Source organism: Mercurialis annua, linkage group LG3 (genome assembly GCF_937616625.2).
Source record: "Mercurialis annua linkage group LG3, ddMerAnnu1.2, whole genome shotgun sequence".
Classification (NCBI taxonomy): Eukaryota; Viridiplantae; Streptophyta; class Magnoliopsida; order Malpighiales; family Euphorbiaceae; genus Mercurialis; species Mercurialis annua.
In genome coordinates, this window is record NC_065572.1 from 73,505,188 (window position 1) to 73,529,871 (window position 24,684).

The 24,684-nt window shown below is 32.3% G+C and overlaps 5 protein-coding genes across 8 annotated transcripts; 2 read left to right on the forward strand and 3 right to left on the reverse strand.

Moving 5' to 3' along the window:
• Nucleotides 1-437: 437 nt before the first annotated feature.
• Nucleotides 438-4,270, forward strand: LOC126672066 (lysine-specific demethylase JMJ30). Of its 3 annotated transcripts, XM_050365965.2 has the most exons (6): nucleotides 438-1,165; nucleotides 1,624-1,833; nucleotides 1,950-2,084; nucleotides 2,194-2,337; nucleotides 3,213-3,305; nucleotides 3,843-4,270. In XM_050365965.2, the coding sequence occupies exons 1-6, from the start codon at nucleotides 452-454 to the stop codon at nucleotides 4,029-4,031; spliced, it is 1,485 nt and encodes a 494-aa protein (XP_050221922.2). In that variant the 5' UTR covers nucleotides 438-451; the 3' UTR covers nucleotides 4,032-4,270. The 3 variants fall into 3 exon arrangements, with proteins under 3 accessions (XP_050221922.2, XP_050221923.2, XP_050221924.2); XM_050365966.2 differs by lacking the exon at nucleotides 3,843-4,270 and having other exon boundaries at nucleotides 2,887-3,305; XM_050365967.2 differs by lacking the exon at nucleotides 3,843-4,270 and having other exon boundaries at nucleotides 2,993-3,305.
• An 860-nt stretch (nucleotides 4,271-5,130) lies between these two features.
• Nucleotides 5,131-6,963, reverse strand: LOC126672065 (UDP-glycosyltransferase 92A1). The gene has a single exon (XM_050365964.2). It carries the CDS (start codon nucleotides 6,893-6,895, stop codon nucleotides 5,435-5,437), a length of 1,461 nt encoding a protein of 486 aa, XP_050221921.1. The 5' UTR covers nucleotides 6,896-6,963; the 3' UTR covers nucleotides 5,131-5,434.
• A 3,722-nt stretch (nucleotides 6,964-10,685) lies between these two features.
• On the forward strand, nucleotides 10,686-11,927 carry LOC126672980 (uncharacterized). The gene has a single exon (XM_050366925.1). It carries the CDS (start codon nucleotides 10,686-10,688, stop codon nucleotides 11,925-11,927), a length of 1,242 nt encoding a protein of 413 aa, XP_050222882.1.
• Nucleotides 11,928-11,965: 38 nt separating this feature from the next.
• LOC126672064 (uncharacterized) lies at nucleotides 11,966-15,993 on the reverse strand. Of its 2 annotated transcripts, XM_050365963.2 has the most exons (6): nucleotides 15,212-15,993; nucleotides 14,490-15,116; nucleotides 14,272-14,403; nucleotides 13,157-13,332; nucleotides 12,867-13,037; nucleotides 11,966-12,314 (listed from the first exon to the last, which is right to left on the reverse strand). In XM_050365963.2, exons 1-5 carry the CDS (start codon nucleotides 15,761-15,763, stop codon nucleotides 12,914-12,916), a joined length of 1,611 nt encoding a protein of 536 aa, XP_050221920.1. In that variant the 5' UTR covers nucleotides 15,764-15,993; the 3' UTR covers nucleotides 11,966-12,314; nucleotides 12,867-12,913. The 2 variants fall into 2 exon arrangements, with proteins under 2 accessions (XP_050221920.1, XP_050221919.1); XM_050365962.2 differs by lacking the exon at nucleotides 11,966-12,314 and having other exon boundaries at nucleotides 12,752-13,037.
• Nucleotides 15,994-16,832: 839 nt separating this feature from the next.
• Nucleotides 16,833-19,626, reverse strand: LOC126672062 (IRK-interacting protein). Its single transcript, XM_050365960.2, has 2 exons — nucleotides 19,188-19,626; nucleotides 16,833-18,536 (listed from the first exon to the last, which is right to left on the reverse strand). Exons 1-2 carry the CDS (start codon nucleotides 19,428-19,430, stop codon nucleotides 16,989-16,991), a joined length of 1,791 nt encoding a protein of 596 aa, XP_050221917.1. The 5' UTR covers nucleotides 19,431-19,626; the 3' UTR covers nucleotides 16,833-16,988.
• Nucleotides 19,627-24,684: the final 5,058 nt, after the last annotated feature.

Genomic DNA, 24,684 nt, shown 5'->3' on the forward strand with positions numbered 1-24,684 from the left:
ACTCGTTGCTTAACATTGAACAAAAACTACCACATTTAGTTCTGCTCACTGATTGCACCTTCATTTGTGTTCAGTTGAATTATAGTTAGTCCTTATCTTAGGGCAGGCTTTCCCCACTCCAACAATGTGCTCTTCTTTAAGGGAAAAGGTACAAAAATGCCCGTAATATTTACTCCAAATATCATTTAGCCACTATATGATTTTTAAATCTCAATTATGATCTCCATGTTTCTTTCATTAATAAAAAAACACACAACATAATAGGAGCATCCGTCCCCGTTAACTTATATGATGTGCCACTCTTTCATTAACAAGTTTAAATTTAAGATTTTTTCCATTAACAAGTTTAAGGTTCGAAATGACCTAATTTTTATCCTTAATTGGCCTTAAATTAGAGAATATTATTCTTAATGGATATGAAATTAGAGAGTATTGTTTTTAATTGTTCAAAATGTACCAAAATGTATCACAGTCACAAGTTCAAGGACTACACAAACAAAAATATCATCATAATGAAGTAAAATATCTGATTAAATATCTGCTTGCATATCATAGCCCAACTTCCAATCATTTAACAAAGCTCCATAAAAAAACAACAAAACAAAGCCACCTAATCATTCATTCAAAATCTTCCCAAAAATATCCCTCACCGTCACCTCTCTCTCTCTCACTAACCACCACCGCCAACTGCCAACTGCCACTCATGTCCGCCGCCGAAACCGTTACCCATCACCTCTCCACTCCCCTCCTCGACGTCGAATCGCCACACCTTCTCCAATCAATCTCATCCCACGGCGGCTACGCTTTCGTAAGAATGGCCACTCTAGCCGCCACCGGGGACTTCCGAGCTGCAGAGGCGGCGCATGAGATGGCATGGGAGCAGCTCCATTCCGGTCCCTGGCATTCCGTTTTACCTGTCTGGCGAGACGCATACTCAATGGCATCTCTCCACGTGGCAACTTTTCACTACAAAAACGACGAGTTTAACGAAGCGCTTAGGGTTTTGGATATGGGATTAATCATGGGAGGAACATTACTGAGACAAGATTTAGACTCTGCCATTGAAACCATAACAGCAAAATCAAGACAAAACGACAACAAAATTAACCGTTTTGAGAATTCCAACTATAAACTTGTTCAAGAAGCTGAGTTTAATAAAGAGGAGGTGAGGTTTGTTTCTAAGTCTCTAATCTTTTAATCATAATATAATGTTCAATCACATTTTATTGAATAATGAACAAAAGTTAAGGCCGTCTTTAAATTTGTCTCTCGGTATCAAATAAATATATTTTAATTTTTATGAGTCAATTAGATTCTGAACTTGTGTTTTGGGGGTTAAATAGATCACTTTAGTTAATTAGATATCCAAATTTGTGTCTCGGGTTAGATAAATCTGCATTTGAGGTATACATTTCGGATACTTGACTTAAATTAAGAGAGTTTGGGGATGTAGTTAACCGATAAAATTAAAAATTATTTGACTCCGAAAACATAAGTTTGGAATCTAATCGACCCTAAAAAGTTAAAATGTATTTATTCGATCCCGAGATACAAGTTTGAGAGCCGCATTTACCTTTTTTTCATTGAATAATTGTATAGTAAATGAGTTTTTTTTTTTGATAGGTGCTGCGTGTATTACCTGCAAAGTCACTGTCTTGTAAAAATGTGATTAAAAGATCTGGATTATCTCTGGAGGCATTTCTAAGTGAGCATATTTTAAGTGGTAATCCTGTTATAATTAGTGACTGTATGGCTCATTGGCCTGCTAGAACAAAGTGGAACGATTTGGATTATTTGAAGAGAGTTGCTGGTGACAGAACTGTTCCTGTTGAGGTTATTCATTAATCTTAAGCTGCATCTGATTAGTATAGTTTATCGTTTTTTTTTTTTTGCATTTAATATGACATGAAATGTGATTTTGCGGATCTTTAATGGTTTGAACTTTGCAGGTTGGAAAAAACTATTTATGCAATGAGTGGAAGCAAGAGCTTATAACTTTTTCACAGTTTCTTCAGAGGATTCAGTCCGATGACTCTTCTTCTGCTGTTCCGACTTATCTTGCTCAGCATCCATTGTTTGATCAGGTGTGTGTTGCTCTTGTTATTCGTAAACACAATGTTTCCGAAGTTTGGATAGTAATTTATACATGAATTTGAAAAGGTATTCATGTTCTATTTTGTGTTTTAATGATAGATAACCGAACTGCGAAATGATATTTGCATTCCTGATTACTGTTATGCTGGTGGCGGGGAGCTTAGGTCTCTTAATGCTTGGTTCGGTCCAGCTGGTACAGTTACACCATTGCACCATGATCCTCACCATAATTTACTTGCGCAGGTATAGCTATGCGCTTATTCATTGAACAATTAACATGATACTACACTATGGATGAGTTTTGTCCGTATACTTTTTAATGGATTATGTTCTTATTACACTTTTCATGTAATTTTAATCTCTTCCTCTCATAACTTCTGCTCTTGTTTGCATCTGTTGGGTAAAGAACTCCTTAGTTGCCTCTTCTATGTACTCAAGTGAACATAAAATGCTTTAATGTTAGACAATTTTACTCTACTAATGGAAAATTGTTTTCATAGGTGATGAAGTGATACACACTATAAATCTGTGATTTTGCATGGCTAAAATTTACCTAGAGTCTTGAATAGTATATTGAAGATTTTGAATACCTGCACTCATGGTCAAAAGAGAAAAGTGATACCTATTTCTTCTATGAATTCTAGCTTCTTTTGGTAATATGGTGCATCAGAAGTTATATCAGTTAAACTAATTTATGTAAAGTTCAAATTTTATCTGTTTAAACAAGTAAAAAGTATGGACTACCACAGGAGAGCTAGTGAAACTTGAAGTCTCATCTTTCCCCTGTTGCAGCTTGCAGTTACCTTCTCCCTGGAAATATTTTTTGAAGCTGAATGGCATTTATCAAAATGTTGCTTACCTATTCAAGTTTTGATGTTAAACCTGCTCTTGGATGCAGATATGCAATGCACAACCATATCTTTGACAGGGAATCCCAGAGCCTGGGAATAATGAATTTACTGGGATTAGATTATTCTACTACAGGGTGCTACCATATTTGTGTTTGAATGTATAGATTGTATCAAGTAATTATATCAACATGGGCATGGAGCACATTGTCTGCTAAGAAAATAGCCCCTCGTTATTTGTATGATTCTGAGTATCTTCCTTGTTTTCAGGTTGTTGGAAGAAAGTATGTCAGGCTGTATGCTGCTTCATTGTCAGAAGATCTTTACCCATACAGTGAAACCATGCTCTGCAATTCCAGCCAGGTAATTGATTTTTACGGCATTTTTTAAAGCTGTGTCAATTTCTCCCCTTTTATGCTATGGCTTTTATGGGGAATAGATCTGTTTGGAGCTAGGGGTGAGCAAATGGTCGGTTCGGTTAAGAACCGATTGATTTAATCAAAACCAAATTACTTTATTCCTTTAGCTTAACCGACCAAATTATCAATTTTAACCGAAACCGATTTAACCAATTTAACCAAATTTGAAAAAATACAAAACCTAACCGACTGAGTTAGTTGGTTAATTTGGTTAAACCGATAAAATATAAAGAATAAACATTAGAAATATATTAAATTTTCGATTAACTTAAATTTTAAAACCACCGAACTATTTTTTTTTGTCAACTGAACCGAATTAACTGAAACCTTTAACGAAACGTAACCGAAATATATCATGAAACTGATTGATTTGGTTTAATTGACCAAATGATCACCTGTAGTTTGAGTAATATTATGTATGCAACGTCTTTTCTGGATTGTATTCTAAGTAGCGATATCAAGTTAGAAATCCTTTTTGAAGGTGGATCTAGACAATATAGATGAGAGAGAATTTCGAAAGGTGCATGACTTGGAATTCCTGGACTGCATTTTGGAGGAAGGGGAAATGCTTTACATCCCACCAAAGTGGTGGCACTATGTTCGATCTCTCACACCGAGTTTATCAGTTAGCTTCTGGTGGAGTGAGTCTGGTAGTTCAGCCGTGTCTTGACGTTGTAGCATCGTATAGTTGGATTCTTTTTTGATACGACTGGCATAGTATGCCAAGATATTACTGGGTGTAATGTGAATAAATTACCTTTGCATTCATGTAGTGAGAGTGATAGAATAATTTCCACAATGTAGATCAATTCAGTTTGATTTTTCCTAAAAACTGAAAATTTGGTTCAACTCTTTGAACTGGAAAAACTGCAAAAATCAGAAATCATCAGTTCTTTATTTTAATAGTTAGAGTGATTCATTTACTATTTATTTAAATTTATTTCCTAGTTAAAGTTTGATTTACGTGTTTGAAAAATTGAAATATAGACTTGTTAACCAATAGTTGAACTGTGGATCGGTGGCTATACCGGTAATTCAGTTATCGGTTTATTTTTTTAAAATACTGCTTTATAGTATAAACTTGTATCCATTAATATAGTGTTTAGTGAATGCTGACATAGACTGTTCTCTCTGTTTCTGATATAAAAATTTATTGTGATATTGATATTTTTTTAGAACAAATTGCTTTCTAAAAGTAGTGTTTTGCCTTAATTAATTATTAAGCTCTACCAACATATATGCTGCCACGAATTGTGTTAGGTGGATCCACAATTTTATATGCCATAATTTATTATCATAATCTTATCATTGTCACTTCTGTTTTGGCCTTTTCCCTGTAATAGCTTACAACTTTATTGGCACGACAAAGCCATATTTTACAAAATATAAATCGCATACCTTCAAACTGGTTGATTCTATCAAGAGAAAATGGAAAATGGTAACCCTTTTTCAGTTTATCATTTAATCGAATCACATTTATGTAAAAAGTTTGAAAGAACAATCAACTCGGCCTCGAATTTGTATCTCGGAGTCAAATAATTATTATTTTTTTTTGATCAACTAGATCCTAAAATTTATGTCTCCAAACCAACTAATTCACTTTTGACTTTTTTTGCCAATAAGATTCCTAAATTTTTATCTCGGGGACAAATAAATCGTTTTTTAAGTATGCAAATTATGGGTTATTTGAGCTTGAAACAAAATTTTGAAATATAAAAGTTAAAAATGATTTATTGGACCTCAAAGTTTAAAATTTAGAATATACTTGATTAAAAAGTTAAAAGTAACTAATTTAATCATGGAATACAAATGTGACAATCGGATTGACCTTAGCTCAAACAATTTCGCTTGAAGAGACGCAACAACTACCACTAGCAAAAATCTTTGAATCAATTATTTAGTTCAACAACAATTGGAAAAAGTTATAATCATAACGAATAGTCAAAGTTCTTATTTTTTCTTTATTGAACCATGATATCAAATTCTGCCATAGTCACTCGATTCCGGAATAATACAGACAACATTAAAATACAAAAAAAACATTAAAACATCAATACTAATACTAAATAAAAATCAAAACCTACTCTGTTTCTTTCTCGCTGACATTGCAGCCTGCAAAAAATCATCCAATGCTTTTGAAGAACAACCCTCATCTTTCACAGCATTCTTAATCATTTCCTTAACTTCACCAGCTTTTCTCCGAATTTCCGCCCCGGTCTTCGTCTCGCTCATCACCGTTTCAATTTTATCCTTCACATCTTCATATCGAACTTCACACTTCTTCCCTCTAGCTAACTCCACACAAACTCCTAACTCTTCTTCCAAGAACTTAACATTGAAAAACTGCTCACCTGCCATAGCCCAACCAATCAATGGAACTCCATTGTTCAACGATTCAAGCACAGAATTCCACCCACAATGACTCAGAAATGCACCCGTCGAGTTATGACTCAGAATCTCCACCTGTGGTGCCCATTTATGTACTAGTAATCCTTTTCTTGATTCTTTGATTCGTTTCTCGAACCCTTCTGGTAGCCATTCATCACCTTTGAACTCTGAGTTTATGTCAAACCCTAATGGTGGCCGAACTACCCAGATGAAATTCTTGTCACTCGCTTCTAAACCCGTAGCTAGTTGCATCATTTGCGATGGGGAGATCGTGTTGTTGGATCCGAATGAAACGTATAAGACGGAGTTTTCCGGTTTTTCGTCTAGCCATTCTTTGCAGATAGCCCCTGATATTCCGGTTTCTTGACCAGCACGGTTTCTGCTTTCCGTTGATAACAAAACTGGACCTATTGCCCATGTCGGCTTGTTTAATTTTCGTTTAAAATATGATAAACCGATCTGATCAAACTCTTCAACTGTATTAAACAGAATCCCATCGGAATCAAACCACGCCGGCAGATTCTTTCCCTGAAAAACAGACCAAGAATCTGTCCCGTCAGCCTCTGAAATAGTCAAAGGCAATTGAGTTACATGAAGCTTCGATATTTCTTTAAAGTCATCCAACTCAAACTCATCAGATTTTGCATTTCTATGAGGAAGACTTGACCAGACAGAATAATAAACAGAAATACCAAAACCACCGCCCCCGCTGAAAATAGCATGAAAAACGCCGAGTTCTTTAGCTACCGGAGCCGTCCATCCAAAGAACATATCGGCAATAATACAAACCGGAGGCTGACCTTGTTGTTCATCAGTAATATCAAGCACCAGTTTCTTAAAAGCCGGTTCAAGAGTAGTTGCAGCATGAAGAAGCTGAATGATATGAGGGTAAGAAAGAACATCAGTGTTTTCCGAATTCGGAGGAAGACCGTGATCGGAGCTGTTGAACGGAATTTCGAGAAGACGGATTGAAGATTGAGGAGGGATTGATGATCTGAGTTTCTTGATGTTGAGAGGAGTGTTCACAAAAGTTATGGTGTAATCTTTTCTTGTTCGTTCGATGTGAAAGGCTAATGCTAAGAATGGGATGATATGGCCTTGTGCCATGAAGGGTAACATCACTATGTTCTCTTTTCTTGCTGCCATTTTTGTTATGAGTCTGCAGGAGGAAGATGAAGAAGAGAGGACAGGTCACAGATTCTCTTTGTCAATGTTTTTTTTTATACTCCCTCTTCCAATAGAATTGTTCATTTTATATTTATCACACCATTTAAAAAAAGCAATTATTATTTATGGCTTTTATTAAGTTTTTCTTAATTTTCTTGTCATACTCCTATTTAATATAGGGTCTACTGACAATTTATTTTTATTAGTGGATTTTAAATAGAGGTAATATAAAAAATTGAATGTAAAAATTAGTTATTTTTAAAAAATGGACAAAAAAATTTAGACAAAAAAATGTCTCAAAGTGAACAACTCTATTAGAAGGGAGTATTTGTTTTGAGTCCAAGTTGCTATTTGAAAACATAGAAATTTAAGGACATATTATATATCACAGTCAAACCATCACCTACCCCAAGTCTTTTTTTAATTAGGCAGCATATATTCGTGTCTTAATTCTCCTTTAGTTTTTCTTTTCCTTTTTAAGTTCTTACTAATAGAAGAGATACGATGCTAAAAATATATTTATGCATTTACATTTTGAAATGATTTTTTTATAAAACGAAATAAAATAAGGGTTAATTCGGCTTTTGAACTTGTGTTTCAGAGTCCAATACATTATGTATTTTTTTAATCAACTAAATTTTAAAACTAGTATCTTTTGATCAAATAAATACTCCATTTTTAACTTATTTTAATTAATTAGATCCGTAAGCTTATGTCTCAGAGTCAAATAAGTCACACGTATATGGTATATAAATTATGGGTTATTTGATCGAGACACAAGTATTGGGATCTAAAAGTTAAATGTGACTTATTTATTCTGAAACACAACTTTTTCCCTTCTCTAAATTCTCTTAAACAAACATTTTCTTTTTATTTGGAATGACGGTATAAAGTATTTTTGCCAAAAAACCACTCCAAATTCTTACTTACATAGTTTTCATCTTCTTGATATGTATTTAATTTTTTCTTCTAGTTTATTGTTTTTTTTTCTTACAAACATGTGTTGAACTTTGTTTAATCAAGATGTTTATTGTAATTTTATTTTTGGACTTGTATGTCAAAAAATTTGATTGATCAAGAATCAAAAATGAAGCAACCACAAGTCTTAACCTTACAAACTATGCACTGGATTTTTTTAAGATGAATTTATCCAGTTTTTTTTTTATCATCTAAATTTCATCCTTAAAAAATATTAAGTTGCTAAAAGGCAAAAGGTACTTAAAAATCCCATATAGTTTTCACAAAAGTAAAAATCAGAATTTTTACCTTTTCAGGATACAATTAAGTCTTTTTTATTTTCAAATAGAACAAATAACTCTTTTCGACACATTTACTTATTTTCAGCTGACGTCATTTCAACACATTTACTTATTCCGAGTTAGAATGCATGGAGTCATAGTTATGCCTTGTTGATATTCTAAATAAGTTTAAACTAATAAGTCTTTTCTTGTTCCAAGTATTTTCAGGATTTAAGTCTAATGGTACTAGCTTAATATTATTCAACCGTCAGCTGAAAAAGTGTGATTATGTCTAAGTAACCTAGAGAAAAAGTGAAGAGTCACTGTAAGCGCCGAACTTCGAAGGGGATTCAAATGACTGGATTTAGATACGGAGGGATTGGATGGGAGCTTCTGACATCAATGATCTGATACAAAGCGCGACAAAAGCAGCATTGGCTCATCCTTATTTTGATTGGGAGGGTCTGCCAGCTTTATCTTTCATGTGAAAGCTGAGGATGCGATACTTTTGAGCGATATAAAACGATATCATTTTTAATTTTAGCGATATTTTCCGTTTCTAATTTTAGCGATATTTTCCATTAAAAACTTCTGCTGTTGATGAAGATAATAACTTCAAGACATGAATTTACTATAATAACTGCATTTTATGTTTGCTAGCTTACACATGGCCGGGCCTGCAACTTTCTTACTCGGCACGACCATTTTATGCATTTGAATTTTTGAAATGTACTGTATCATGTTTGTATGTCCTTCTAAAATTATGAGGTAGATGGAAATAATAAAAAAAAAATATCTGCAAAGTTGTCTTTTTACATTTAGGGACCAAAACTAATTTGGTCTACCTGTTATGATTCGTTTCAAAATTTAATCTAATCTTTTAGATTATATTAGATTATATAATAAATTTTAAATTTTAATCGATATTAATAAATTGAATAATTTAATCTAATTATATATTGAAAGAATCTTTAACACCAGTCAATAAATTTTATTTTAAATTAATTTACAATAAATTTAATTTAAAAGTGTATCTTAATTGAACATTACATATATTTAAGATAATATTATGAAATTCAAAATTCAAAATATGATATTTAAATATTTTTTTATATTTTTAATATTTAATTGTTGTGAAATATGAAAGTTTTTAAAATTGTATTTAGTTAATTACAATTTAGATTTATAGAATTTTAGAAATTGTACGGTTATGAAATTTGAAGAATTTTTATTGATGTTTAGAAGTCATGAAATTTGAAGAGTTTTAACATATTTTTCATATTTATAAATTATAAAATAATATTTTTAAACTTTAATTAGTTTTATATTTAATCAATTCAAGTTTAAACTAATAAAATTTTAAAAAATTTGTGGTCATAAAAACTGAAGATCTTTAAAATTTATTATATTAATAAAGTACGTAATTTGATTTATATTAATAGATTCAATAATTCAATTTGATGTTAGTTATAAAAATGAAGTAACTTTAAAACCAATTGTAAAATTAATTATTTACAATTCCAAAATACATTTTCATTTAACTAGTTTTTTTGCCACGTGCTACGCACGCGAACGATACCTATATGACTCGTTATTTAAAATTATTATAATATATTTATATTTTTTATTATAATAATGTACTATTATTTAAATTTTATTAGAGTTGTGTTTTTTTATTTGTTTTTGTTTAATTATTTTGTAAAATTTTAATTTCTATTATTGGAAATGTTAACATTAAGTAATACATATTAAGAATTATTTTTGATTTTTGATATTGTTGTTATTTAAAAATGGTAATATAATTGAAACAAATTTACACTATTTTTCATAGTAAATAACTAATAAATATAAAATATATCAGACTTTGGTACAAATATTATAATATGATTATTTAGTGTTAATGAAAATCGCTATATTCTTGTATATACAGTGGTATATTTATGCAATTTTTTTTAGGATTAGAAATTTAACACATAATGATATTTGTTGCATATTTCCTTTTAGAATTAGAAACTTAATACATAATGATAACTATTGCAATAATAATTTTTAATATATATTTTCTATATGGATTAGAAATGTCATCTTTTTATTTGTTAAACGCAAGTAATCTTAGGTGCCACGATTAGAAATATATAAAAGGTATTTTTGTCCGTTAATGGAAGTGTTCCCCCGCGAATACACTTTTATATTTGTTATATATATATATATATATATATATATATATATATATATATAAATTATAGATAGATTATTGATATCGATATTATATATGTTTAAAATAATATTATATAAATCAAAAATTTAAAATTAATTATTAAAATTCATAAATATATTTAGTTATGATAGAATTAGGAATGAAGGGAGTGGCCCGTAGTCACCGACCTGTAAACTAGGTGATAAAAAAAGAAAGAATAAACAGGATTTAAGAAGGAATATTGGTTGGTGTGGGATTGGGAATCCCCATATAGTACGTAGTGCATGCCTATATAATGAGGACACTGGTTTGCTATTTTATTCTAAACTCAGATATGGCTCCTTCAATCAATAATCTCCCCACTAATGTACTGCTTGAAATCCTTTACAAGCTTCCGCAAAATCTGATCCATCGATGCAAAAGCGTTTGCAAGCTCTGGTTGTCTCTCGTCTCTCGACCATGTTTTCCTGCTCAGTATCTGCTTCGAACTGAACTCACGCCCCCACCAAACCCGACCGTATACTTTTTTATGTATCGCTCTACGAATTTCACAACTTTTCCTCTCAGACACGCTACCTATGATGATCACCACAAATCATGGTCCCTAGACTCCCCCGCCCTTTCCTTTGCCTTTCTTCCGCTGCCCGAACCAGCTCCTCGGCTTCTATGCACCAGCAACGGCCTAGCCTTGTGCACAACAAGCTACGACTGCGAGTGTGTTTACTATGTGTGCAACCCCATTACTAAACATTGGCTCACCCTTCCGCCTCCGCCCACGTGCACCACTTTTGCATTAGTAGGACTTGTTTCTTATGGTCATCACTTCAAGGTGGTGAGGCTGGTCAGTCCTTGCACCTATACCTACAGAATGACCCGAATAATTACGAGCTCCTTCAACGCAGAGACATTTGATTCTCGGACTAATCTGTGGAAGGTGTCGCCATTGATAACCATCCCGCGCCCTGTTTTGTTCTGTAAACCCACTAATGTCGTCGAATATAAAGGGATTTTGTACTGGGATAGCACCAAAATTGACCTTACTGCCTCTACAATTATGTCATTTGATCCGAATCTGGAGAAATTCACTTTGACACAAGTGCTTGAATACAGGACTAGTTATCGGGGTGCTAGCGCCACTGGAGTGAGCCGTTCAGGTGAGGGGCTGTATCATGTGCATATGAAGAAAGAGCCTGACTGGTCAGCTGTTAATTGGCGAATTTGGAGACTAGTTGATGATGATGATGAATGGTGCTTGGAGCATACAGTTAAAACCAAAGACATGAATCTGATGGTAGATGGCAACTGCATTACTCCAGATTACGGGTTTTACATGCTGGCTATAGACCCTATTGACCCAAATGTCTTGTATTTCCATATCAGACATCTATTTGAACCCCGTCTCGATTCTGGTATTATCTCACTCAACATAAAGACGGGAAGAGCGAATTCGGTGCATTTCCCTTACTATGGGCATGATTTGCAACCAATTATTTTTGAATATCGGGAGCTCATGGCCATTCCGTTTGTGACACCGAGGTGGCCTACGTCCCTTCCAAAGATGCATCACAAGGAGTAGTATAGTAGGCATTTGATTTTTGATAATGAGAATGCATATAAGTTTGTCATTTTGTTCAATCAAATTTTCATATGTTCATACCTAGCCACATTGAGTATTACAATTCATTAAACATTTACAAATGCCAAAAATGAGATTTGTTTTAGAGCAGTGAGTAGATTTCATGAGTGATTCCGCAAGAGTAAGCTAACTCGTTAGCAACAAATTTACATTTTAAATAGTAAAGAGAGCTAAGGAAAGCATCAATTGATCTGGAACTATCAATAAATGTCAGTCGATGATGCTTCGGCAATCTCTTATCAGGCCTGAAAACCCTTTCTTGATGATACAACGAGAATTACATGATCTCTGCCAGCTGTGCTTCTTTTCCTGTACTTTTTCTGTACACTGCAATATGGAAATTACATTACAGTTCATGAACATCAACAGCAAGTTTTCTGAGTGTTTGATGAACATCAACACTGCAATTTGGGGCTATTTGACCGAGACACAAATTCTAGGATCTAAAAGTTAAATGTGACTTATTTATTCCGAAACATAATTTTTTCCCTTCTCTAAAAGCTCTTAAACAAACATTTTCTTTTTATTTGGAAGGACGGTTTAAAGTTTAATCAAGATGCTTATTGTAATTTTACTTTCGGACTTGTATGTTGAAAATCTTGATTGATCAAGATTGATGAAAAATCAAAAATGAGCAACCATAGGTCTTAACCTTACAAACTATGCACTATATTTTTCTTTAGATGAATTTATTCAGTTTATTTTTATCGTCTAAATTTCATCCTTAAAAATCTCAAGTTGCTAAAACTATGTAACATAGTGAATCAGCAAAGGAATTAAGCTTCAGATAAATCACATCATAGACCAGCTCAACTCATTTTCCTTTTTGTTGAGCTCACTAAAAAAATAGGAGGGGCCAACAACTAGATGTATACATACACAATCATGGAATTCCACTTCATCTTTTCTTGGTCCAAAATATGCCATCATTCCCATTCAATAGTTGATGGAGGCTTTGATGTAATGTCTTGAACAACTCGGTTTACACCCCGCACGCTGTTACATATTTTTCGAGCCACGTCATCAAGGAACTTGTGTTCAAAGTAGTACCTGGAATTTCACAATTTGAAAGGCGATAAGATCTAACAATTGCATTGATACAGCAAAGGTTAGGCAGCGACAGTATAATAAATAAGTTGCACAACACGTATGGAATAACGAAGGCTCACCAATCTGCAGTCATTCCATCTTGACTTGTAACAGCTCTCAACGCCACAACATGAGAATGTGTTCTTTGATCACCTTGCACTCCAACTGATCTAACAGGTAAAAATACTGCGAAAGCTTGCCAAATTGTATCATAAAGCCCGGCATCCTTTATGGCTTGGATAAAAATCTCATCAACCTACAAAGGAAAAAAAGAATTCCAAATGACTAAGAATAAGAAAAGACATAATTCTAACAATGTCTTAAATAATAGGCTTAATTCCTTAAAAAACCCCCACCTTGTACTTTTTTTTCGTTTATACCCTGATCTTGTAAAAACACCATTTGTACCCAGTTTTTGGTTTTTATATTTCATCCCTACCCAAAAGCATTAAATTGTACTCTTTTCATTTGGAAAAGAGTTTAAAACATACTTTTTTCTATTTTAAAAAATACAAATAAATCCTTAAATTTAAAATATAATCAAATACATCCAAATAATTAATTAATTTTTTTAATTTTATAAAATTAAAAAAATTAAAAAAAATTTATTATTATTTTTAATTTTTTGTCGGAAATATTTTCAAATATAATTAAAAAAAAAATTAAAAAAAGTCGAAAATATTTTTTAAAAAAATTATTATTATTTTTAATTTTTTTTTTGAAGATGATATTTTTGTATTATTAATAACATTAATATCTAATTAGTATATAAGTTAAAAATGAAGGATTGTTTTAAACTCTTTTTCAAATGAAAAGAGTACAATTTAATGCTTTTGGGTAGAGATGAAACATAAAAACTCAAAATTGGGTACAAATGGTGTTTTTACAAGGTCAGGGTATAAACGAAAAAAAAATACAAGGTGGGGTGTTTTTAAGGAATTAAGCCTAAATAATAACACAGTGCAACTTTTTCAGGTGACATGACATGAACAATGTTTAATAGCTGTAGCTTGCATAATCTTTTTCTTTTAGAAAATTAAGTTCACGGTTCCATCGATGCTTAATTGAACTGATAATATATCAAGGATATTTACGGTAGCTTCCTCTTACAGAATTGCACTTAATGTATCAAATTAGCCGACACTAATATTATAAAGAGGATTTAAAGACATAGGTATCAACAAAACCAAGATACCTGGCGAAGAATATCTAGAGCATTGCCTTCAGTTACATCCCCTAATACTCGCACAGCAAGGCCAGGCCCAGGGAACGGATGTCGCTTCAGAAATCCTTCAGGAACATTCAAGATCTTTCCTAGTTGACGAACCTTTTGTAAATGAAAAGAAAATACCATAAGTGATAAACCATCAAGATATTTTCAAATGTGTAAGCGACGGAGAGAAATCAAAGTACCTCATCCTTAAATAAAAGTTTAAGTGGTTCAATGAGCTTCAATTTCATGTCCTTTGGAAGCCCTCCAACATTATGATGGCTTTTGATAGTGTGTGAGTGGGTTCTTCCAGATCCAGGTGGTGGGCAAGATTCAATGACATCAGGATACAAGGTTCCTTGGACTAGATAAGCAGGCTTCTTACCCAATTTTTGCTCCAAATCATGGGCAAAAGCATCAAAAATGTTGATAAACTCCCTTCCAATAATCTTCCTTTTCATCTCAGGATCAACTACACCCTTCAACTCACTAAGAAATTGTTCAGAAGCATCCACACAAGTAACAGGTAGATGCAAATCCCTTTCAAATGTATCCATTACCCGCTCTCTCTCCTTATACCTTAATAATCCATTGTCAACAAAAACGCAATGAAGCCTCTCCCCAATCGCCTTATGAATAAGAGTTGCAGCAACAGTCGAATCTACACCCCCCGACAATGCACATATGACATGATCTTCAGGCCCGACGGTGCCTTTGACCATCTTAATTTCTTCATCCACCACATTTTCCATGCTCCAACTAGCACAAACTCCACAAACATCAAACAGGAAATACCGCAGTGTATCCATGCCCTCCGGTGAATGAGTCACCTATAAAACACAACATTTTTAGCCATAAATTCACCCAAAAAACACAGTTCAATAACCAAAACTGGACACTATTAGTCTAAAGCAAAGGCAATTACCTCAGGGTGATATTGCAACCCGTAATACCTCTTCTCTCTATTCTCAACCGCAGCAACCGACCCTTGTTGACTCCTAGCCACCACTTCAAACCCTTCAGGCAATTCAGCAGCCTCATCCCCATGGCTCATCCAAACCACTTGCTTATCCCCAACATTTTTACTCCCAAAAATACCCGAATTCGCCGCCACTTCAATTTCCATCCTCCCATACTCCTGCTTCTCCCCAATTCTAACTTCCCCACCCAATCTTTGCACAATCAACTGCAACCCATAACAAATTCCCAGCACAAAACAACCATTTGACTCGGCCCATTCGACGAACCCGGTCGGAAAAGTGGGCGAATTAGCTGAGTGAACAGAGTGGGGACCACCAGAGAGAATCACAACCTTTGGATTAAGTGAAGTAATAGCATCTAATGGACAAGTACCAGACAGGCACAAAGAGAATATGTTGAGTGCCCGAATCCGACGGGTGATGAGGTGTGTGTATTGAGAACCAAAGTCTAGGATTAGAACTAGGTCTGATTTCACTGCCTTTGGGTCCATGGCCATGCTTTTTTTTTAGTGAAGTTTAAATGCCGATGCGATGAGAAATAGTGGGTGGTTGGAGTTTTTAAGGAAAATTAGGGTTTAAGACAATTAGGGTTTTCAGGAAAATTAGGGTTTTCAGGGAATTAGGGATTGGGCGGGAATTGGTTGGACTTTAGGTGATTTGGGTTGCTTTCGCGAAATCTTTCGAGTTTTTGAAGAATCTCAACGGCTTGTCGTTTGAGCTCATCTGTTCCTTAATTCAAATAAGGAAACATTATACTAGTGGTGGGTGAGCTTTTTATAATCTACAATTTTAATATCTTGAATTTTATTTAGTTTAAATTAGAGTTTTAAATTTTTGAAAATATATGTAAACTGGTACTTTTAGTTATTTATTGATCACCAATGTGTTAGAAAAATAAAATAAATTTCATATTTATTTAAATTTTATTGTCATATTAGCAAAAAGAAAATAATATTAGTATGTAAAATGATACACTTTCTTGTGCGGAATTAAAATGACAAATAATATTAACAAATACTATAAACTTTTTTTTTTGAGAATTATTAGAAACTTTTTTTAAATTATAATAGTAGTTTGGTTATAAAAATGACTAAAACACTCTCCTTTGACACACTTTTAAAATGCTAAATACTAATTTCAAACAAAAAAATTGGCACTCAAATAATTAATTTTGATGGTCCAATTCCCAACAATTACTGAACTTGTTCTTTCCAAAAATTCTTTCAGTGGTTGGATTCCTGAGTCTTTAACAAGTATGACATCCTTGAAGTGGGCAAGTTTTGCAACTGACAGCAAGTCTTGGAGACATGCTTATTTCCAATTCTTGAGCAAAATATGGATTAAATTTTACTGCATGTTTAATGAGTTTGGTTATCAGTAAATGGCGAACTCTTAATTAGATGGTGCCTCGATAGACATAATCTAGTGATAGAAACGTTGTAATTCTTTGTTATAGTTCGATTTTCTTTTCTCGTAGTAATAAAAGAAGAAAAATCTATTAGGTGGTGTCTGAACATGCATAATATAATGTTATGAATGTTATTTTATCTATTTGTTTCCACCAGATAAATTTATGACCCGAAATGATTCAATTTTCATAAATATACAATTCTTCTTCTAGAGGACTGATGTTAGCTCAAAAGAGACTTCAACTAGTCCACATCTCAAGATTGTCAGCATTACAACTCAACAAGAAATTTGCATATCCTAAAAGAACTACAATTAAGCTGCAGAAGACTTATTATTGTACCTACAAATAACCTTACACCTTAAAACCCTATCCTGAACATAAAATCCCGGCATTACCAGCGTCTTAACTCTGCTTAAACCATGTGATTTTTGTCTATCCATGTACATGTCTTCCATATAATGTGGATCATAGCTTCTATTTTCTTCAACCCGTAAGATTCCCAATGGCGGATTGAATGAAAAAGCAAGCAAATGAAGCAGCCATATGCATTTTGCAGCAACAAAAAATGCCTGAAGAAGCTGTTCAGGCCATGGTCTTGTCCAATTCATTGTTGTAATAATGCAACTCATTTTCTGATCACAAAATTTGCTGAAATCTTCGCTGTAAAATTTAGTCCCTTTTCTTAAAACTTCATTCCAGCTTAGATTTCTCAGTCCGACAAATGATGCGAAATGCGCTTGACGATCTTGTTGAGGGTCTAAATGCTTCGGCGAACCGTTCTTTTGGAATACGGAATTCTCAAAATCTTGAAACAGTGATTGGTTTATGATTGCTTCTAAGTGATATAATACTGTTTTGGAGTATCTTGAATTGAGAGAGAGCTTATATGGTTGAAGGAGGAGATTTAAATTTTCTATAAGAGTAGCATCTGTTTCCTCAATCTGGCCTACAAGGAATTTGCTGAATTGCTTCACTGACAATCTTGCTTCTGATACTATTTGTAAAAACCCTTCCACCATTACCTCTTCGCTTACCGGCATCAAATTCTCTTCATTTCCGTCGTTTTGTTTCCCTCTTTTTGGGAAATTTCCAAGGTTTTGTGAACCTTTTGCTTGCCTTAACGCTTTCTTTAACTCTTCACAATAACTCTCCAAGTACTCGAGTTTCTGTCTTAGATCCCCGAGTGAAGATTTCATCTCCGAAGCCTCAATTAATGCTGCATTTCTACTCTCATTTGCTTCTGTTAACTCTTTTTTCAATGATTCAATTGATAGTATCCCCAAGTCCTTAAAAACCTGAGAAACATCCTCAGATTCTGCTCGGTTTGAATTCGGTGAATGCTCATTCTTACTATTATGCTTCTTCTTCAGCTTCGGAAACAACCACGACATCATTCCACCTCTGTTTCTCGGCTGTGATTGAACCGAAGAATGTGAATCCGTCCACGGCACAACAATGTTTGAATTCTTGCTGTTCTTGGTTACAACACTCTCGGATTCCGAGGTAATTGTAGCTGGCTTGCATTTGTTACAAGTTGATGCAGATTTAAAGTCTGTCAAGCTATGTCTCCTACAAGACTTGTAAAATTCCGTTCCGGGAGATGACGTCTGAAGCACGGTGATATTATTTGCAGAAGAGCTAGTGACAGATATATGATCTTCAGTTGGACAAATGTGTGATTCTGAATTGGCTAAAACCGAAGGTACTGATTTTCTTGATAACGAACTTTCCTTTTTATAATCTGATAAAACAGTTTCATAACCACTCCCTGCTTCAATTCCATACTCATCCCAATTTTCTGATAATGTTCTTGATTTTGGTACTTGATGATTCCCTGGCGAAACTTCATCATCATAACTCTGTCACACATTAAACAAAATATCCATTTAACACACAAACAATTAGTATGTAGCACATAAACAGAAACGCTGACATCGGAAATTCCAAAACCGAAATGACTAGTATTTTTTTTACAAGAATAGATACAGTTTCGGAGTTTTAGAAGCCTTTCCGACTAAAGAAGTTTCCGTGCAACATACTTGTCCGAATTACAACTTCAACGTCCTAAAATAATGACAATTGAAGCAGATAAATAAAAAAAGTGTTGCTTATAATTAATTCAAATGTAACAATAAGGTTTATGAACTTCAAAATTAATCATTTTTGGACTATTTTTCTATGGAAAATAATGAACCAAAAGCATCTTGTGACAGCAACTAGCCAGAATTTATTTAGCAATTCAAATGAATATTTAACTAAGGAAGGCTCATTAATCATTATAACTTGATAAATACACATGTCATAATCAAAAAGATAGAAAATTAAATTCTGTTATGAATCTGAAAAATTTCCTTTTTGCATTTATTATCAAAGTATTTAGGGAACACAAACATATAGTAAAATAAAATAAAAAAACATATCTCCTCAGGAATCCAAAAACCAAATTCGAAAATGCTGATGAAACAGTTATAAAAAACTAAAAACTTCACAACAAAGCTAAAAAAACTTACAGGGGTAAAAACAGGGTAATCTTGAGCAGAGAAGAGAGAAACAGGACGAGAAACAGGGGAAGAAGAAGAAGGATATTTAAGATGAGAAGGGCTATTCCCATGCATTAAAGCAGCATGCAAAGCTCGAAGCTCAACCGCTTTAGCAATGGCGGATTGAATTTCTTGTCTACTCACTTCATGGTTACTCTTTTCATTGCTAGCTTCAAGATTTTGAAAGAATTGACGCGCAGAAGCAGCAGCCATTGAAAAAACAGAGCAAAAAACAGAGGAAAAAGCATATAATAAAACACAAAAAAAAGTTATATATGGTTGAGGATAATTAACAAGGGTATAAAAAGAACAAAAAATGGAATTGAAAATTGGGTATGAAATGGTTGGATTTGATTTGCAGATATAGAGATGAGAGGATTTATCTTAAAAATCCAATGAGAGTTTTTTTATTTTTTTGTCTTTGTTCAGTATTTGTGCTAGAAGAATGTAGCATGTCAAGAGAAAAGATTGATAGTAATTTTCTCAACAAAAGTTCATTTTACCCCTCCAACTTTGCATAAAAGATAAAAAAGAATTCAAAATATGTGGTTTTAAACAAATAAACTCATATCTTGATAAATTAAGCCGTTTTTGCTTTCTTATTTGTAAACTCTTTGTTCTTATTTGTCGACTTGGATTAAAATGATTCAATTATACAAAATAATGGGTTAATTTGTTTAAAATAGCTAATTTATATACTTTTAATTATTTTAGGCTAAATCAAAGGGGTGAAATAATTTTTTATTGAAAAATGTCTACTCTATCTAGGTAAAGTCTAAGAAGTTTTGCAATTTTACTAAAATACCCACAAATACTAAAAAAAAGATGAAAATAGTGGTACCACTACCAACATGCATGATTGTGTTGGTAGTGTCATCAATGGTTGTGTATGCAGTAGACCACTACTGTCTACTGCTGCTATTATGCCAAATTTTGTGACCAATATTGCACCGAAATAGGAACGCTCAAACACAAAAAAAGATTAAAATAATAAATAATAATTGTAAAAGAATAAAAATATATAAAATTAAATTATATAGTTTTAAAAGTATTCTCACTTATAAAAATAAAATTTGATAAATTTGGATACGATATATTTTTCCATGTTAGTGTTGCTATAACATAACATAATTTCCTCTAAATCATCAATTTAGTTTGACATTAGGAAAGAAAAGATCAAAAAAGCCCTTTCCAATTGAGTGCTAAAAAGAAAGTTGAGGAAATCATTTGGTATTGGAAACATTGTACCTTAAATTTGTTTATTAAACAAACAATTTAATAGATTGAAAAATGAAAATGGATCCACTCATCAAATTATATTCATAAAACATAAAATAAAACAAAGCTTATTTTTCTGTAAATAAATAGCTATTGATGTGGGGGACAACACAAGTATCCAATACCTTCTCAACTCTTTATATTGCTCTCTTTTTGTTTTAACAATGAATCTTGTGGTGCCATTGTGGGGACCAAATTGGCAAAAGAAAAACTTAATTTAGATGTAAGTACTTATTTTTGGCGTATGAAGAATTGTATAAGGTAAAAGTTTTTACCAAATTAATTAATCATTGAAAATATTGTATGGTAAATTTAAGAGAATGATAACTTTAGGCATAATGTCTTAAAAACCCTGACCTTTCATTTTCTTTTCAATCCTACTCTGACGTTGTAAATCTGTCAATTTTACCCTATTTTATATTTTTTTATTTCAATTGTACCCTAAAGTATAAAATTGATCTTTTTTTATTTGGCAAAAATTCTCTAAATTGACTCGTTTTGCATTAGATTAACTTTTTATATTAAATTGACCATTTTTACAAAAAATTATTGAACTTTTGTCAAATAAATAAAGGTCAATTTTATGCTTCAGGGTACAATTGAAATGAAAAAATGCAAACTGGGGTAAAATTGACAGATTTACAACGTCAGGGTAGGATTGAAAAGGGGATAACAGGTCGGGGTTTTTTTAAGGCATTAAGCCATAACTTTAAGGCCAAATGTCTTAAAAAGGCCAAACCTTTTATAAAAGTTTCACAAAAGTCCTGACCTTTCAATTTTGTCGATTTTGGCCAAAAACAAATTATTTGGTTTCAATTGTGGCCAACTCTCAATTTGATTTCAATTTGCCTACGTGGAGCCTATGTGACGCCTATGTGGCATGTCAAATATTGAAAGGTCAGGACTTTTGTGAAACCAAATAATCCATTTTTGGCCAAAATCGACAAAATTGAAAGGTCAGGATTTTTGTGAAACCAAATAATCCATTTTTGGCCAAAATCGACAAAATTGAAAGGTCAGGATTTTTGTGAAACTTTTGTGAAAGGTTTGGCCTTTTTACAACATTTGGCCTAACTTTAATGGTATATTGGAGTATTTCATAGAAAACAAGGGTCGTTTGTAAAAGAAGAAAGATATTGTGGGTAATTGGAGTATTTCATAGAAAAAGGGTGGTTTAATTGAGGAAACTTTCACCCCTGTTTTTAAACTTTCGTCTCTTTCTTACCGAAGTTTTTAGTTTGATTTACAATTGTAAAATTTCCTACTACAAAATGGTATAATGAAAAAAATTATACCGCTCATTTTGCAGCTACTTTATTAAAACTATTGATATTGGATGTTTAAATATAGTTGATCTAGCAAATAAAAGCCATATAAATATTAAAAACATTGTCGATAATGTGCTCTTTTTTATAGTCAAGGCTTCCATATATCAGTTGCATCGTAGGGCTTTATGTTAATGTTTTTTTTTTGTTAAAAAAATGTAAAATTAATGGAAGATTTTTTTTTAATATTAAATTTAAAAGTCATGAATTTTATAGTTATAAATTAAAACCAAAGGACTTTAATGTGAAGTAGATGAAAATTGCTAATGGATTATATCTATATATAATTTGGAAATGGAATTCCATGTCATTTTAAATAAAGGGGGGTTGTTCTTTCCCACAGCTAGTTGGATTAGAGATATAAGTAGAGATTATTGCAAAATTAGCTTTGTGAGCCAACCACTCCCTCCCAAAAAGTAAGTATGGTTTTGTCAACCTCCACATGCATAAAGTGATCATCCTCAAACCAATCTACCATCATAATAGAGTCTCAAATTTCTTGCTAAACCAAATATTTTAGTAGAATTAGAATATATTAATGAGTTCTTAATACACATCCCATGCACAATTAAAAAGGTCAAGGACAAGGAGACAAGTAATTATGGTTAGAACATAGAAACTTATTAGTGTAAGGTTTTTGTCTAGAAATTTAAAAATAAATGTTTTCCATAATTTGTGTTGCTTTCTTAATTATATATTTCACCCCATTTTCATGTTTCAGGGGAGTTCTTCCTTCTAATTATTTCTTAAATATGTTACAATAATTTTAATTTTTCTTTTATAATTATATGTTATAAATTAGAGTGCATGTGAGAACCACATAAAAATGGACCCAACATTTGCATATGATACAATTATAATTGATGCATGCACATGGGCTTCATTGCCACTACATACTGTAAAGTTCAATTAAGGTAAAAAATGAAATCATTAACAGTAAAGTATTTTGATATAATACCATACTGGAAACAAATCTTTTTACTGATTATTTAAAAGATTTGTTGCGATGAAAGTATATATTAGTAAAAGTTGTAATGATCATAACCACCTCATCCTTCTCTTTTTCTGTTGTATCCCATTATCATTAATTTGCATAGACATAAATTATCTTTTTAAGCAATGATAATTGAATATTTAACTCCACATGATCTTAATAATTTACCATCAAAGTTTAATTAGTTTTGGGGAAAAAATGGTTACCAATCTATGGATAAAGGTTCATTTTACCCTCAAATTTGACACAAAATATCAAATAAGACCAAACACGTGGTTTTAAACTATTTTCAAAATTAACGTTCTAACCCATTTTACCTCTGTAGCTAAGGTTGCAATGAATAATTAGAGCATTACATACAAATTGGAGTTGATGTGGCATAAAATTATTGGACAATTTAAAGATGAAGGAGTAAAACGACTCAAAAAAAAGTAATTTTTAAAATATTTTTGTACAAAGCCACAAGTTTGACCTAATTTGATCCTTTGTGGAAATTTAAGGGTCAAAATGAACCTTTATTCATGAATATATAATTTGTAGGTCTTTTTCACTTGCCCAGGGCTTGTCTGAAAAAAACAAGATAAATGGCCTTGCTGTGTCTCTTTCTTTGGACTGACAACAATTGAACATCAACAATTATAAAAGAGGTTCAAGAAGCAAAAATGCACAAAGTTATGGCTATCTTTTTCACTTTCTACGGTACAAAATATTCTGTTATTTCAAGTAAAATTTCAATCATGTTCAAAGAGAAAGCTACGTATTCTTGCTGCTTTTTTCTCGTATATTGCTTAGGTTTTGTCCTGATTTCTTTGTTTCATATTGGTAAAAAGTTATTCCAATTTTGTCATAATAATAACTTGATTATATTAATGCATTAATTTTATAGTATAGCTAGCTAGAGTATGGCTTTTTAAATATATATTCTTGGTAATTGTCCTATTGAATTGTTCTCGTCTGGTTAAGCTTATGTTGTTGCACAAATGCCAAGTAATTCGTAAATGGATTTTGTTTTGTTTTTAATGTCTTGAGATTGCTAGTAACTTCTTTTCCGGCAACTAAGCGACATGATGCATGTGATATAGCGCAAAATTCCCTCGGAAACTTGAAATAATGGATGCCATCAAAATGTTTTTTATCATATTCATTTCACAATAAATTTAAGGGTAAAATTTGTTTATAATTGTATTATTATATTTTGTATCTTAACAATGTATAAATATATATTATGTCCAGTGTAACTCTAATTTCATTCAATATTATTCTAATCAATATTTTATTGGCTTAATTCATTTTAAGGTCCCTAAACTATACAACTTTTAATTATCTAGTCCTTAAATAAATTTTTGTTCTTTTCTATTCATTCAACTTAGTGAAAACGCATGTTCAAGTCTTTGAATAACGAAAATGCAAATTCTTACCCTAAACGGCATCATTTTTGTTGTTCAAGGACTTTAACATGCGTTTTTGCTAAGTTGAAGGACCAGAAAAGAAGCAAAATTTTGTTTTAAAGACTAGATAATCAAAAGTAGTACAATTTAATGACCTTAAAATGGGTTATTCCTATTCTATTTTATTCATTAGTTTATTTTAAGCATGAAAATATTTTTTTCAATCATTAATAAAAAAAAAAAGCTTTTTATATCATATATTTTATATGAATTTTTTATCAAATCAACTAAAATTTAAAAGAAGTATTACCAATTTTGTAGAATTAATAATAATAATAATAATAATAATAATAATAATAATATAGATTCTAAAATAAACTAAACACAAATGGAACCTAATGCCTAAATAGGCTCTGAAAACATCAATTCTAATGCCTACTTCCTCAAGGGAATAGACTAGTAGATATAGACATCCCATGGCA